This window comes from Sycon ciliatum, chromosome 5, assembly GCF_964019385.1.
Source record: "Sycon ciliatum chromosome 5, ocSycCili1.1, whole genome shotgun sequence".
In the NCBI taxonomy this organism is placed as follows: Eukaryota; Metazoa; Porifera; class Calcarea; order Leucosolenida; family Sycettidae; genus Sycon; species Sycon ciliatum.
This window is the reverse complement of record NC_088647.1, coordinates 29,951,173-29,968,628: the sequence shown is the minus strand read 5'-3', so window position 1 is coordinate 29,968,628 and position 17,456 is coordinate 29,951,173. Positions and strand designations below refer to the sequence as shown.

Sequence of the window (17,456 nt, the reverse complement as noted above, 5' to 3'; positions counted from 1 at the left end):
TGAAACATATGCTAGGCAATAAGTTCTTCGATGGTGACAACCAGAAATGATTTATGCCTGCAAAGGCTGGGTGCATCACTTTGTTATGAGGCGATGCGTGATGCAAAGACGGCAAAACGCCAAATTTGCATTGCGTGGATAGATTTGAAGAATGCATTTGGTTCAGTGCGCCACAATCTGATACACTATGCTCTAACCCACTACAGCCTTCCTTTGCAATTCAGGAAATTAATTTTTTCCTACTATGACAGTCTTTGCGCTTTCGTCGTACAACCACACACTCCCACCTTTAATTACAACATTGGTGTTTTCCAGGGGTGCCCCTTGTCCCCGGTCCTTTTCAATATTTGTTTCCAGCTTCTGCTGGACTCACTTGCAGCCCCTGAATTAAGTTGCCTCTCCTATGATTTTAAATCTGCCCCTTTGCAAGTGTCCCAAACAGCTTTTGCTGATGACTTAGGCCTCCATAGCAAATTTAGTGCAGGTTGTCAAAAACTCATTGCGGTCACGGAGGACTTTCTCTCGTGGACTCAATGTATGCAGGCGGCGCCGCACAAATGCAAAAGCAGTGCAGCAAAGCTTGTAGATGGCCGGTACAAACCTTACGATCCCTGCCTGACGATCTCAGGGAGGAAGATCGCTTTCATTGACACCGAAGAGTTCAAGTTCCTGGGGCGAAGGCTGCATGCTGATTGCTCTGAGCAGACCCAGCGGGAAGACATCCGTCAACTCACTGTATCTCTCATGCAAAAAGTAGATGGCTCTTGGCTTCAAGACCACCACAAGCTATGGCTTTACCATCATCTTGTAGTGCCCAGGCTTTCTTGGTCTTTCCAGGTTCTTGAACTCACACAAGGTTTTGGACGTGAACTGCACTTTATGTGTTCACCATTTCTGAAGAAATGGTCAGGCCTACCTCGATGCGCAAACTCTGCCATTCTTTTTATTGGCAGTCGCAAACGCTTTGGCTTACGCCTCCACTACCTTCCTACGGTGTGGAAAAAGTGCCAGTCCATCAAATGGCACATTCTTCGATCGAGTGGGGACGCGCGCATGAGTGCGCTGTACACTCTGCGTCGGAGTAAGGATGCGAAGCTGACAAAGCGGTATGCGGCGACAATAGAGCTGGAGTGTGCAGAGGCATCAGTCGGTTCAGGGACTCTCCGTCCACCGTCATCGTCAAGTCATCGTGCAGGGTTGGGTGCTCGTGCTCCGAAGCAGCATTCCAAACCCCCGAGGAAGGATCTCCTTCAAACATTTGAGGAGATCAACGCGCAGGAGCAGATTTTGAGGGTGAAGACTCTTCAGGTGCAAGGCAAGTGGTTGGAGTGGACATCGGTGATGTGGCAGGACCTCTCGTGGAAATCCCTTTTGTACGGCGGTACTGGTAAGGATTTGAAATTTCTTCTCGCATCAACCCTCGACGTGCTACCTTCTCCGATGAACCTACGCTGTTGGGGAAACACCGTAGTGGATCCGTACTGTAGTTTGTGCCGTGCCTGGGCCTGTACTACGCGCCACGTGCTTGGCGCTTGTCGCATAGCGCTGGACCAGGGACGTTACACCTGGAGGCACGACAACGTACTCGGGGTCATCGTCAGGAACATGCGTGAGGAGATTCGAATCCGCACTGCTGCAAACACCGTACAGACCAAAAATTCAAATGAGCTTGACTTCATCTCGTTTTTCAAGGCGGGGGAGAAGCCAGTTCGCGTTCAGCCCAGACAAAAGTTGGTTACGACTGATCTCCTGTCAGCGGCCTCAGACTGGAAACTTCTTGTTGACTCAGTTAGTGCAAAGATTTCTTTCCCTAGCTGTGTTGCTCTTACCACCCTAAGACCAGATATAGTTCTGTACTCTACGAGTCGTAGGATTGTATTCTGGATGGAGTTGACAGTTTGTGCTGATCTGGCCGATCAATGCCGAGCAAACGGGTGGCAGGTCGTTTCTTTTTCGGTTGAGGTGGGTGTGCGTGGTTTCATCCCGGACTCTCTTCGGAGGGCTCTGAAAGCGCTTGGGTTTTCTAATCGAAGAATAACATTTATTTGTAATTTGTGCAGTAAGACGTCTCTACGAAGCAGTTACATCATCTGGTTGCGACGTCAACAAAAACACTGGTCGGAAGATCCACTTTTCTGAGATACTGTATGTGGGGCTCCGTTTATTGAGGTGCGTTGAAATTTATTCTCTTTATCTTATTATTTCTTTTCTATAATTTCCCCATATGAGTTCCTATCAGTTGCTGTGAACACCTTGAGTGGAGAGCGCTTGCTCGAGCATTGAACCCGGATTCTTAATCCACCATACCCAGTTCGCAAGGCTGGGCGGGGTTGTGAGCAGGTTTTCATTTCATCTTTTCTTATTATTTCTGCTTTTCATCTCATTACAAAAATTCTGCGCATTTTTTCTCCATCTGCGCATATAATCTAGACTGACCACCTGCTTGTTAAATCATGCACCTGCTTTCAGGCGTAAAAACCCTGTTGTAGAGGTCTCAGTCCTCATTTGTTAGACTTACCTGTCTTTATAAGTGTGTTGAATACGAAAAAGGACGACTGACGACACATTATCCAGACATCACGACGGGAACAGGTAGGTTGGTGGAACGACATTTATTAGAGACGGGACAAGAGACCAAGACGAACGAAACAACTACATGGTGATTATTGAAGAGTGAGAAAGAGAGCAAGTCTGAACGGCAAGATAAAGGGCCTGGGTAGCTATGGCAATTACGGGCGCGCAAGTAGCTACCCAGGCCAACGGAACAAAAGGAGACAAAAGGTGAGTACGCAAGTGCATGCAGGCCAGCTAGAAAAGGTACGGGAGGAGGTACCTAACATACCACCCCTCCATGAAAAAAATCCCGCGTCCTCGCGGAGAGAAAAAAAGAGAAAAAGATTAAAAAAATGACTGAAGGAGAAAACACACACACACACACACATATATTGCACGCGCGCACGGATCTCACAAAAGTGTGTACTAAAAATGCACTACAGATCATTCCTGTACTACTTATAGTGTGTCATAACTATTGGAGTTTGACGAGGAACGTGAATTACTAGTATTTTGCACGACTAATACAGCCTAGTTACACTTTTGCTTAACATCCAAAAATTAGAGCGTGGCTCACCATGATCGGACCCCTAACTTGGTAATGTTTTATGAACACACGCGCGCACACACACTACAAACAAATTCACGAAAATAAATTTGACGAAGAAGGAACGCATACAAAAAAAAGAAAGAGAGAAAGGTGGCTGACCTGCATGGCTTGAACGAGACGAGGTTGACATAGACGAGACGAGGTTGGCGTAGGAGAGACGAGGTTGGCGTAGGAGAGACGAGGTTGATAGAGACGAGACGAGGTTGACATAGACGAGACGAATGGCGGTTGAGGACGGCTGGGCATGGGATGATCTCAGGGTCGTGGGTCGATCAATAATCGGGCGCCAATGTTGAATACGAGAAAGGACGACTGACGACACATTATCCAGACATCACGACGGGAACAGGTAGGTTGGTGGAACGACATTTACTAGAGACGGGAAAAGAGACCAAGACGAACGAAACGACTACATGGTGATTATTGAAGAGTGAGAAAGAGAGCAAGTCTGAACGGCAAGATAAAGGGCCTGGGTAGCTACGGCAATTATGGGCGCGCAAGTAGCTACCCAGGCCAACGGAACAAAAGGAGACAAAAGGTGAGTACGCAAGTGCATGCAGGCCAGCTAGAAAAGGTACGGGAGGAGGTACCTAACAAATGTAACTTTCTCTCTCTCTCACACACACACGCACACACACACACACACACACACACACACACACACACACACACACACACACACACACCACACACACACACACACACACACACACACACACACACACACACACACACACACACACACACACTCTGTCTTTCTCCTTTTGTTCTCTCTGTCAAATTATATCTACAACCCAAGCTTGATTTTTCACTCCTTCCACACTCATCTAGTACTATGTCCATAATCATTAACCATCTTCTCCATCATTTTCCGTTTAATCTTCTGCATGCTCTTTGTCCATACTTCATGAAATGTATGCTCCACGTCTTGTGATTCAATCATTTTTATCCGCTTTCATAAAATCTTCTGCATGATTTTAATCATCTTCTACATAAATTTCTAGTGTTGAAACGAGCGTATCTATAACAAATGAGCGATCAGTTCCACTAACGAGCAAGCTATCGAGCGAGCTAACGAGTTTCATTGATGTGGCAAATATGATTTTTTGAATAAATTTTTTTCTAAGTTCGATTTTTTTCAGCTGGTTCAAATTATCACCGCCGGCATTTTGGGTTGCTGCTGCTTCACTTCGGACTGCTGTTTGGTGTCGAGATGTCTTTTCAGCGCCGTCGTCGAGTAGCCTTTTGTAAGAATAGACCGTTTTGCAAAGATTGCAAGTAGCCCTGGTCTTCACTGCATCGCGGGAGAAAACTTCCAAACGACTGAGCGTAACTATTTACTTTCACTCGAATGGAGAGGTGACCGAAGCATATCCTGCGACAGGTCAGCAGATGCGGAACAAGACATCATATCAGTAGAGTCCACCAAAGCTGCAACGACAACTGAAACAGCTCAAGTGTCGTGCAGGCATACAGTCACTGTAACTGCGAGTGATTTTCACTTTGCGCGGGACTGGACTCTCGATCGACCAGGGAGTCGTAAAATATTTCACGACTCCCCGGTCGACATGTACTGCCATGTGTACGGAGTACGGTGTACGGTGTTTGTTAGTGCAAACGAGCTGGCCGCACAAACGAGCCGAGTTTCTGGCGAGCGAGCTAACGAGTATCCGGTGAGATCGTTTCAACATTATACATTTCATTTACTCTTCTGCATGCTCTTCATCATTTTGTTGGAACTAGGTCTGCGGACCTGGTGAGAAGGCAGAAATACCTGTTCACTTGGTGAAGTAAAAAATATATAAAATAAAATGAACAAACAAACAAAGTTCACCATGACATGTGATGATGATAATGATGACAGCATATCACATGCAGTGCGTCCTCCACCTTTTCTCATCTGTTGTATTCGTCTTAGAATAGTATGGTGTGGTCGAGTGGGCTCGGCTGCAAATTGAGAAGTGCAGCTGAAATTTCAAGGGGAGCGATAAAAAAAATTAGGGCTGAGTCGGGTAGCATTTTCTTCGGGTACAGGTCGTCCCTCGTTAATACATAATGTCTGGGACTTGACAAATGTTATGTATTAACGGGGTTTATGTACTAAACGAAAGTGTACATAACTTGCTTGTGTACCAGAATTTTTCACTTTTTTCAACTTTTCTGAGTGTTTCTTGCTACCATGAATAGGCACCGAGATATTCTTGATTCCCTCGATAGAACATAAAAATTATGTTATAACGGTCAGAGTTAGCGAAGATTCTACAGTTTACATGATACATGCCCAGCCGTGCCTGTACAGTCACTCGGAAAAAACAGAGCTTTGTAGGTTGTGATGTGCGCTCTGATTTCTGAGTCAATTGCGTCCACAAGTAGAAACTAGAACACGATGTGCCTCCACTGGAAGGCCAAAAGACCAATAAATTATGTACTATTGAGGTAGGTGACATGCGGGTACGGAGAAATGTTATGTACTAACGGGGTTTATGTACTAACGAATTATGTACTAACCGACAAAATTTGTATGGAAGTGACCACGTTTCGTCCGGGACTTGAGATTTCTTATGTACTAACGGGGTTTATGTACTAACCGGACTCGTATTAACGGGGGACGACCTGTATCGGGTTCTGGTAGTTTTCCACGGGTAGCATGGGTACCCGATCGGGTAACGTTTCCATGGTAACACCACAACGCCCTCCTTACCTTACACACTGGGTAGACATGCGGAGTCTTTACATGGATTTGTACACGTGCACTGTACATGATGTCATGTGCGACTTCGGGTTTTCGGGTACCATTCTGTACCCGTCTACCCGAGGTCCTCACGGGTAGCACGGGTGCCCGACTACCCGTGCACACCACTAAAAAAATCCACTCTGAATGACTAATAAAGAGGAGCAAGCAGAGCGAGGGCGATCTCACTTTACCAGGTTGTCTGGACCAGCGGAGGGAACAACAGAGGTGTTGTTCCAACACTTGCATGCCAGTTGTTGTAAGCTATGTTGTTAACAGTGGTTGTTGTAGGGTATAGAGGAGGGCCGTTAGAAGATATTTTAGTGCGGTTCGGTCAGCCATCTGAAGTACAATTTACTCGTGGGGAGGGGTTGCTGAGATTTTGGAAATTTAGAGCCCAGATCAGTGTATTTTATTGATTCATGGGTACCTGGGGCAAGTAGTGGTACGGTCAATACCGTACGTAGTGACCGTACCGTGTTCGACGCCCCTGTACAGTATGTTTTTGCTGCCTTTTCATCTGTACTTACTTGTCCGTGGTGCACCAGATTAGGGAGAGAAACCACCACGTTGGCAGAAATTGCTATGTTTTTTTTTCTTCATTCTCCTTGATGTACTTTGTGGCAGTGTTGGCGAGGTCACACTTCAGTTCCATATGACGGGTGCAAGATGGGATACCTACGCATGTGGAATATTGTCACGCAGCGACGCATATTTTTCTTCATTCCGCACCGGGGTGGAAGTGGCTATTACACGTAAGACAGCTGTTTGTCAGTCTTGTGTTTTTGCTTTGATGGTGATACTTGCAGACATATTCGAGTTGCTGTAACAGGCAAAACAATCCATAGCCAGCAATCGCATGTCATCACGTACATTGAAAATCAACATAATTTTGCCAATCGACCTTTTTTTCAGGATCACTTTTCAACGAGGACGAAGCAAAGTCGGCCGAACGAAGCCTAGAGGAAGAAAATCACCCTTTCCACTTCACTATCACAAAACTGACATAGATACGAGATGAAACAACTAAAAAATCCACAAGAAAACTGTACGGCCATCATCGCGCTGACTTTGGTCTGACTTTGGTCTGAGAATTTCTATCACGATCAAAAATGTACGAGGAGCACTCAAAAATAAGCCACAGACGTACCTTTATTGCTCTCTTCTTCTTTTTCAAGGCACAAAAGTTGACTCTCCACTTTCAAACCAGGAACCAGACATACCAGTGGTCCTTTTCAGCTGCTCCACGAGCGCAGGCGTCAGGCGAAATTACTGGTCAGTCGGTGACACGCATTTTTCACAAAAAATTGCGTTTCACCTGCTGGGAGTGTTATAAAATGGTCACTGATCTTGAGCATTGTGATTACATTTCACTTCTCTCTGCCATTCATGTCTTCCTACTCTATGACTGTGACTTTGTCTCTCCAGTCTTGATAATGTATTTTTTCGTACTCTTGATATTTTTATGTCAGATTAATTATTTCTGTCACTACGTAATCTATGACGTCGGTGACAATCACAGTTCAGTTTTTTTGTTCTTCTGATGCACGAACGCGCGCATCGACAGCAGTGAAGTCAGCGAGGTCTTGGTCTGGCTTGTGGTTGTTCTTGAATCTTGAGTCTTCCGACAGTTCTGATTTTTCCTTGTCTCAACCTAGTACCTTTATACATTCTTAATACCGCGATAGTAGATTATTTTATTTCCTGTAGTTGCTGTGGCCTGATGTTGTGTGGAGCCTGTGCACGTGAAGAATAATTCTACTACAGCGACCTGGTGCCGAAACCCGGGAGTTTGATTCGGAGAATGTCGATAAAGTTAGATTCGTTCCTGAGGGCCTTCAAGGGCACGCCAGGAGAGAGCTTCCCTGAATTTTGGGAAAAGTTCAGAGTACTATGCACTGTTCAAGGATGGACCTCGGACACGGATAAGATGAAACATTTTCCGCTGTTCTTGTCCGGCGATGCCTTCCTAGTATACGATGGGATGGAGGATTCCAGTAAACAGAAGCCAGCTGACGTGAAAGCGAAATTCGAAGAAGCGTTCTGTGTTTCGAAATCAGAAGCCTACAGACTGTTCGTGCAGCGTAGGTTACGGACGGATGAATCTGCAGACGCATTTGCGGCAGACTTGCAACGCCTGGCCAAGATTGCAGGGAACAGTGGTGGCAGAGATGACCCCATGGTAGTCGAACAGTTCATTGCGGGTCTGCCTAGTGACTTTCCAAAACAAGTGCGATTATCTTTTGCCGGTGAGGAAATTAAGATGGCCGCACTTTTGAGCAAGGTGCGAGCACTACGCCAATCTGATCTGCCCCAAGCTCCAAGCATTGCAGCAGCAGCGGCGGCTCCTGGCAGCAGTACCACCAAATCCAGTGTGATGTGCCATCACTGTCAGGAAGTGGGCCACATTCGTAGATTCTGCCCTAAGCGGCAGACGAGAGATGGATCCAGAAGGAGCAATGTGATTTGCTCGTTTTGCGAGCGCCCTGGCCACACTAGAGCAGACTGTCGCGATCGAACGGAGTGGGAGGCCTCCAAGAAAGGCAAGGCAGCTGCTGTCAAGGACGGTGGAAAGCGGAGGAACCATGTGCTCTGCACAATGAACCAAACCACCAGCGGGTCCCTGGTCCGGATGTTTCTCGATATTCGTCCGTCTGACGCAGCGCCGTGGGAACGTATCGTATCTGTCGTCGATACTGGATCCACCCATACACTAATCGATTTGGCATGTGCCCGCCGACTTCAGCTGCCAATCGTACCCGACAAGAGTGACAGTCTTGTGGCACTGGATGGCCAGCCCTTGAAGATTCACGGGCGCACCTCGCTACAACTGCAGCGCCTGGACGATGCTGTTATGCTACCTGCCATTGGGGCCACAGTCCATGTGGTTGACAGCTTGGAGGCCATTCAGGCAGAGTTCCTGATTGGAGCAGACGTCATCGCCGCCTCGTCTGGTCTCCAGCTTCGCTATGATGACGACAATGTGCTGAGCGGTATTGTGTTCGGTCCCGGCAAGCCGCCACGTGGCGTGACCGCTGCAGCAGATCTTCCACATCCGTCGCCGTATGTCAGTGTATCCCGTGATGGCCATGATACCATACTAACCCTACCTGATGGCGAGGCGCGATGGCTGGCTGATAAGAAGTACTGGCAAGTGAAGTGGACATGGAAGGACGGCTTACCTCCAAATGGCCCGGTTGGTCATGGCATTGGAGAATATTCCCGTAACAAGCTCTCCGCAGACCAGGAACAATTGTTCCAGGATGCCATCAAGCAATGGATTGATGATGACTGGCTTGTGCCGCACGATCCGAAGATACATGGTGAACCAGCTGCAGTACTGCCTCTGTTGGCACAAGTCCAAGAGCACAAGACCTCCACCCCCGTACGACCGTGCCTTGACTATCGTCTACTCAATGATCGACTCAAGTCACAACCAGGACAAGAGGCTCCAGTATGTGCTGATACGCTCCGGAAATGGAGGCGTGATGGCAAGCCTGAGGACTTCTGCCTCCTCGACATCAAGAAAGCCTACCTACAAGTACGCGTTGTTCCCGAGCTACAGCGCTACCAGACCGTGGTGTGGCAGGGCCGTGCCTATGCGATGACGAGAATGGGATTCGGCCTCAACATCGCCCCTAAGATTATGACAGCCATTGTCCAGTGGGTGACCCGATCGTTTCCAGCCGTCGATAGCTACATCGACGATATCCGAAGCCCGAATGCCTGCTCCGATGCCGTAGCAGCCAAGTTGTTGGAGTATGGACTGCCGACAAAGCCTGCCGAGCCGTTGGTTGCTACAAGAGTATTGGGCTTGCAACTACACCAAGATGACGACGGAAGTACGTACTGGTCTCGTCGACCTGGGTTGGACGTATCCCTTCCTGAGAACCTGACACGACGCACCTTGGCAAGCTGGTGTGGCAAGCTGACCGGGCACGTACCCTTGTGCGGGTGGTTACGGCCGTATTGCAGTTATTTGAAGAGGATGGTTGAGCCACACGCGTCGTGGGACCAGCCACTATCCGACACGCTCGTTCAGTGCTGCAAGGAGCTGGCTTCCAGGCTTAGCGCTAATGGTGATCCTGCGCATGGCGTCTGGCATGTCCCTAACCCTGTCGAGTGCACGCTGTATGTCGATGCCTCTGACGTGAGCTATGGTGCTGTGCTAATGGTGGATGGCAAGAAGATCGAAGATAGATCGTGGCTGCGGCAGCATGACGATAAACGCCATATCAACGTCGCCGAACTAGACGCAGCGATCAAGGGCTTGAACCTGGCTATCAATTGGCAGTTCAAGCAAGTGCGTCTCGTAACAGACTCGAAGGCTGTTGCTGCCTGGATCGACACCATCGCCAACAACGTACGCAGAGTCAGGACGAGTGGCCTTTACGATGTACTCGTACAGCGACGTTTGCAGATCATTGCAGACCTGATGGTCACCACTGAAACCAGAGTGGAGGTAGACTGGATCCCGTCCGAGCAGAATCCTGCCGACGCACTAACACGTGTCCCGGCTACCTGGGTCAAGCTTTACCGAGCATCGAAGAATCCACCTAGCAATGGTGTCACAGCAGCTGCAACGCCTCGAGCAAGTGTTATCGGTCCCGTGACGCTAGAGAGTATCAAGGCATCACAGCTGAAAGATGACGTAGTCCAAGCAGTGATACATGGTATACAGCATGATCTGCCTGTCGATGAGTCCTACGCAAGAGTTCGCTCTCAGCTGGTGGTGGAAGATGGCGTCCTGTATCGCAGCCTCAAGCTGCCACTAGACGGCGTTAAACAAGTCCCTGTTATCCCAGCTGCTCTCGTACGGAAAGTGTTGTATGTAACGCATACCAACTCAGGACATGCGTCATGGTCGACTATGTATGAGATGATCCGCAGTCGATGTTATTTCCCGAAGATCGCTGCTGCTTGTGAAGCGTATGTTGCGAATTGCGGGCAGTGTGTAGCAGCTAACCCAAGCAGAGCACCCGCTATTGCAGCTACTCGCCCTGATATTCCTTGCCGCCCATGGTCCGAAGTTGTCATCGATACCCTGGAGTTGGGTTCGGATGGCACGAATGATTACCACTGTGTACTGATGTGTGTGGATGCATTCACGAAGTGGATTGAAGTGGTACCCCTTCGTCGTCATGATGCTGCTTCAGTCGCCAGTGCATTTGTGCAGGTCTGCCAGATGTGGGGTGCCCCTGATGTTGTGCGATGTGACAATGGAACAGAGTTCGCGAATGCAGTCGTCGAGTCACTCTTTCAGTCACTTGGAGTCCGAGTACGCACAGGTGCTGTGAGACACCCACAATCCCAAGGCGCAGCGGAGAGGGCAAACCGCACCCTGATTGGATTGATCCGGAAGGTCCTTGAATACTCATCCGACTGGAAGTCTGATCTCCGTACCCTGCTCTTCTACTATCGTAACAGACCCCACTCGGCAACCCATCTATCGCCAATGGAAGCCATGGTCGGATGGCAGCCAGCAAGGTTCATTGTTGAGTCACCCATTGCCAACGGCACGATGTCTGCAAGTGCATGGGTAGACAAGCTTGCACAGAGATCCGCGGCTATCCGCGATCTGATTGAAGAAGAGTTATCGAGCGGCGATAGTCCTGATGTTAACGTACTATGCCTGTATAGTCCTGGCGATGCAGTGATGTTGCGACGTCCTGAACGACGGCAGAAACGTTCTGCACCATACGAGCGTGGCTGGCGTGTTCGTGACATCGTCAGTGCATCCACTGTCGTCATTCGTCATCAAACCTCTGGAGCTGAGAAGACTGTGAACGTCGATCTCCTCAAGCGAGATTCCAATGGCTCCGAAGATGGTGCTTGTTTGGATGCCAATGTCGAGCAGCATGACAACGATCCTGAGACTGATATGGCTATGAGCGTCGACTTCGACCCACCAACTGCCACTGATGATGAGCCCGCTCGCAACCTCCGAAGCAGAGCTGACCTGCAACGCCCTGCTCGCTACAATGACTAGCCATTGTCAGTGAACATGTTATCAGGGGGACAGGTGTTATAAAATGGTCACTGATCTTGAGCATTGTGATTACATTTCACTTCTCTCTGCCATTCATGTCTTCCTACTCTATGACTGTGACTTTGTCTCTCCAGTCTTGATAATGTATTTTTTCGTACTCTTGATATTTTTATGTCAGATTAATTATTTCTGTCACTACGTAATCTATGACGTCGGTGACAATCACAGTTCAGTTTTTTTGTTCTTCTGATGCACGAACGCGCGCATCGACAGCAGTGAAGTCAGCGAGGTCTTGGTCTGGCTTGTGGTTGTTCTTGAATCTTGAGTCTTCCGACAGTTCTGATTTTTCCTTGTCTCAACCTAGTACCTTTATACATTCTTAATACCGCGATAGTAGATTATTTTATTTCCTGTAGTTGCTGTGGCCTGATGTTGTGTGGAGCCTGTGCACGTGAAGAATAATTCTACTACAGGAGAGTATGCGTGTACTCGAGTCTCATCCTGAGCACATTTTTCTTCTTCTTTTTTTCAGCTCCAGTATAGCTGTATTTTCATTGCAAAGCCGTCCTCGATTGTTGTGTTCGTTGTTCAAACGAAGTGGACATTCAATCATGAAGGCAGAGGACATAGGAGCCTAATTGGAGTTTCTCGTTGCATAGGACGGCCACACAGAGACACTTTGGGATTTTCTGAATATAAAATACCGTACGCACGATGCTGAGATCAATTTGTGCGATATCAAATTGTTTGTGATCTACCACATCGAGCAGAACGGGATCCAAACACAAGCTTACCAACGGTTAGGATGCCGACCTGACTGGACAAATGATCCCTGGCTTCACCAGACGCCAGAAGTCGGACACCATGTCCTTTGCCGTGACGTCCATCTCCAAAAAGAACTCCATTTTCGTCGTGAAAAGGCTTGAAATACTCAATATTCAACCGAGATTCGCGGTCTCACCCTTTCTCAGATCGAATCATTTTTTGTTGTAGCAGTTGCAGGGCAGATCCCCGCCACTACTTCAACAGAAGATGGCTCCAAAGCATGCCTGGAACAAGCCATATCGAGGTTGCAAGCCACCCCTCTCAGCACTTTTTTTGAAGAAATTCGAAATTTCAATGGTGGAAGATATACTATGAAGAGAATTTCAAAAAGTATGTTTCGCGGAGCGATCGCTCAACCTACGTCATTCAAACTTTGCAGGATGGTTCAGACGTACATGCTAGGTATGGAATCACAGAAGATGATATCATAGCTGACACACAGAGTCACACACACAGCAGATTCGTGTGCACAGATACTAAATTAGTGGACGTCGTCATCTTCTTCCCGCTGATCTCAATTGTACTATGACGTGCTATTTCGCCTGACGAAATGTTCACCAAGGGGCGCAGAGCAGCATCCATTCCAGAAAAAGAGCTAAAATACGAGCGAGACTGCATGACTGAGTACATGAGTACATGTATGAGTACATGCAGAAAATAGTCAATTTCAGCGTTTCTGCTCCAAACAGCAACTAGCTTTGAATAGAAACAAAGATTACACCAAAGGATCAAACAACAACCATTTTCTGCAGTTTTTTTGCAGATGGCTTCCTTGTGCTTGGCCCAGCACGCCAAAAATCACACCTCGGAGGAGTACAAATATTACAACTCTCAGATGTCCTCGATTGCTGGCCATGCAATGTTTCCACGCACAGGCCCACACTGCTGTTATCATAGACCTGGTCCTGGCCACAGCATCCTAGGTACGAGGGTGCGCACTCCGCCTGGAGGAAATTTGAATTTTTGATTTTCGCAGCAGCAGTTTTTCGCTGACACAGGTCACCTTCTTGCATTTCCAGGACTGGTCTACGCATGATAGAAGAACAAGAGCCGCATACAGTGAGTGACCTCAACATGATGGACCACACCAGCAAATTTGAAGACAATTGATGGAGGTTGAGCCGAGTTCTAACACGATCTGTTGAAACAACTTCATCTCACTCGTCAACATGATTGAGTAGCATCTCCTTTCCTTCCTGTTCCAGAAGTTATTTTTCGTGTTTGTGGGTTTCTCATCGGACCTCAGGTCTTTCTCGATCGATTGTCACCCTACTCGATCCATACGAAACCTAAACTACCGAAAAGAAGTCAGATCATACACGTTGTGGTGGAGGATGTGCCGAGCGAAGTACAGTAAAACCTGTAACTAATAAAGACCACCGTGACTAGCGACCAGCCTGGTACTAAAGACCACTTCGCCGGGCACGGGCGGTCTCACATTCATAATGGTTGTGCGGTGCAAACCTCTAATTAAGGACCACCTGCCACTAAAGACCGCTTTTTCTGGCCCCAAGGGGTGGTCGTTAGTCACAGGTTTCACTGTAACTGGCATCCTCATGATCATGTGCATGAGGATGGCACAGCTGTATGGATAGTATGTACTACCATTGAGCAATCCTTGCATAATTGAAGTTGGCCGTGTGCTGAGAATCAGGAAATCCTTGCATAATTGAAGTTGGCCGTGTGCTGAGAATCAGGAAATCCTTGCATAATTGAAGTTGGCTGTGTGCTGAGAATCAGGAAATCCTTGCATAATTGAAGTTGGCCGTGTGCTGAGAATCAGGAAATCATTGCATAATTGAAGTTGGCTGTGTGCTGAGAATCAGGAAATCCTCGCATAATTGAAGTTGGCCGTGTGCTGAGAATCAGGAAATCCTTGCATAATTGAAGTTGGCGGTGTGCTGAGAATCAGGAAATCCTTGCATAATTGAAGTTGGCGGTGTTCCCGAGAATCAGGAAATCCTTGCATAATTGACATAGCCAGCAATCGCATGTCATCACGTACATTCAAAATCAACATAATTTTTCGAATCGACCTTTTTTTCAGGATCACTTTTCAACGAGGACGAAGCAAAGCCGGCCGAACGAAGCCTAGAGGAAGAAAATCACCCTCTCCACTTCACCATCACGATACTGACATAGATACGAGATGAAACAACTAAAAAATCCACAAGAAAACAGTACGGCCATCATCGCGCTGACTTTGGTCTGACTTTGGTCTGAGAATTTCTATCACGATCAAAAATGTACGAGGAGCACTCAAAAATAAGCCACAGACGTACCGTATTTTACCGGTTGTAAGTCGACCCCGGTTATAAGTCGACCCCCCTATCTGGAGGTCTCAATTCTGCGTTTTAAAGTTTTCACCCAAAGAAGCACTACTAACCACCTCCTGCTACTAACACATCAACAAATCATGTAAACATTCCTTATTGGAGGATATAACGTCCCAATCCTTGAAAAAGGCCAATAAACTGGCAAAAATGTATAAACATGGTGCACTCGTGCATGCAGTGCAGGTCATTTTTTGTAAGATACTGATAGTTCCCGGTTATAAGTCGAATCCCGGTTGTAAGTCGACCCCCACCCTTTCTCCTTCTATTTTAAGTCGTAAAAGGTCGACTTACAACCGGAAAAATACGGTACCTTTATCGCTCTCTACTCCTTTTTCAAGGCACAAAAGTCGACTCTCCACTTCCAAACCAGGAACCAGACATATCAGTGGTCCTTTTCAGCTGCTCCACGAGCGCAGGAAATGTTCACCAAGGGGCGCAGAGCAGCATCCATTCCAGAAAAAGAGCTAAAATACGAGTGAGACTGCATGACTGAGTACATGAGTACATGTATGAGTACATGCAGAAAATAGTCAATTTCAGCGTTTCTGCTCCAAACAGCAACTAGCTTCGACTAGAAACAAAGATTACACCAAAGAATCAAACAACAACCATTTTCTGCAGTTTTTTTGTAGATGGCTTCCTTGTGCTTGGCCCAGCACGCCAAAAATCACACCTCGGAGGAGTACAAAAATTACAACTCTCAGATGTCCTCGATTGCTGGCCATGAGTTGGCCGTGTGCTGAGAATCAGGAAATCCTTGCATAATTGAAGTTGGCCGTGTGCTGAGAATCAGGAAATCCTTGCATAATTGAAGTTGGCCGTGTGCTGAGAATCAGGAAATCCTTGCATAATTGAAGTTGGCCGTGTGCTGAGAATCAGGAAATCCTTGCATAATTGAAGTTGGCCGTGTGCTGAGAATCAGGAAATCCTTGCATAATTGAAGTTGGCTGTGTGCTGAGAATCAGGAAATCCTTGCATAATTGAAGTTGGCCGTGTGCTGAGAATCAGGAAATCCTCACATAATTGAAGTTGGCCGTGTGCTGAGAATCAGGAAATCCTTGCATATTTGAAGTTGGCCGTGTGCTGAGAATCAGGAAATCATCGCATAACTGAAGTTAGCCATGAGCTGATAATCAGGAAATCTTCGCAGAATTGAAGTTAGCCATGTGCTGAGAATCAGGAAATCCTCGCACAATTGACATTAGCCGAGTGCTGAGAATCAGGAAATCCTCGCACAATTGAAGTTGGCCGTGTGCTGAGAATCAGGAATTCCTCGCATAATCGAAGGCTTTTCCACAGCTCGCTTTGTAGCTAGATATGCTAGGGCAATGTTTGCAGCTTAGATGTTGCGCGATGTTGGGCATGTAGTTTTATTCTTTATTCTCACGATGTCGTTATTTGTGAGGTTGAAAGTAAAAAGAAGAGTATGCAGTCAATTTGGTCACAAGGTCTAAAAAGATTGTGTCGTTATTTGCGAGTTGTTATAACCCGGGGTTGTTATACCCGGGGTTGTTATTCACGAGTTGTTGTTATAACCCGGGGTGGTTATACCCGGGGTGGTTATACCCGGGGTTGTTATACCCGGAGTTGTTATACCCGGGGTTGTTATTCATGAGGCTGACTGTACATGTGTTTCGGCGATGACGAAAATTCCCATGGAAACAAGTCTGTAATCTTGTGATTGGCCGATTGAGTTGCAGTGTGTTAGCAGTGGTTCTACTGTTTGGTCACCTGATTGTTTTCTTGCCTGTTTGCTTTCTGCGGATTCAGTTCGTTTTCTTGACATGAGACGATCAACGATTGCTCGAGCGGAGGGAGAACCTGTAGCTTTAATCTGCCGCGTGGAGTCTGCTAGCGTTGATCATTATCTTGAGTTAGCCTGGTATGGCATGTCGAAGGATGGCAAACTACGCTATTTACGTAGTGGCGTAGAGTCGAAGGATAATGGAACGTGAGTGGTTTGAGATGCTGTGTTTCTCAGTAGGTACATGTGGTCAGTTCAGATTGGCCAGGGGAACATTAATGGCGACACAACTCTTCGGAAAGCTGAGGAAAACCTGGAAAGCAAGTTTTTGTCTGCACTGGTGGAATGTACATCTGGGATTTGCATCATTGCCAAGGTTATGGATGGGAAGCAGGAAACACAAGGTGCACATACTAGTATACATATGCCGTCAGTTTAATCCGACGAACTGTTGCTCTCCTCGCCACTCCACACAACAACAAAAGACTCGTGCACACTGGGAGAGAGAGCGTTTTCTCGAACTTGCTTTCAGTAAGGGGACTGGAGAACTGCGCTCCAACAAAACGGACAAGAGAATATATCATGGGGACGTGGAGAAAAGAGGGGAAAAAGTGGGGTGAGGGATACTAAAAAGGTGCCTGTGCAAAGTACAACAAGGCCTGAACAGG

General features: G+C 47.3%; 1 protein-coding gene across 1 annotated transcript; it reads left to right on the top strand.

Moving 5' to 3' along the window:
* Nucleotides 1–7,698: 7,698 nt before the first annotated feature.
* LOC135816990 (uncharacterized) lies at nucleotides 7,699–11,883 on the top strand. Its single transcript, XM_065330094.1, has one exon. It carries the CDS (start codon nucleotides 7,699–7,701, stop codon nucleotides 11,881–11,883), a length of 4,185 nt encoding a protein of 1,394 aa, XP_065186166.1.
* The last annotated feature ends 5,573 nt before the right edge of the window (nucleotides 11,884–17,456 follow it).

What these genes read in the sequence shown, in the direction of transcription:
- LOC135816990 (XM_065330094.1), top strand. Translation starts at nt 7,699, where the DNA reads ATGTCGATAAAGTTAGATTCGTTCCTGAGGGCCTTCAAGGGCACGCCA.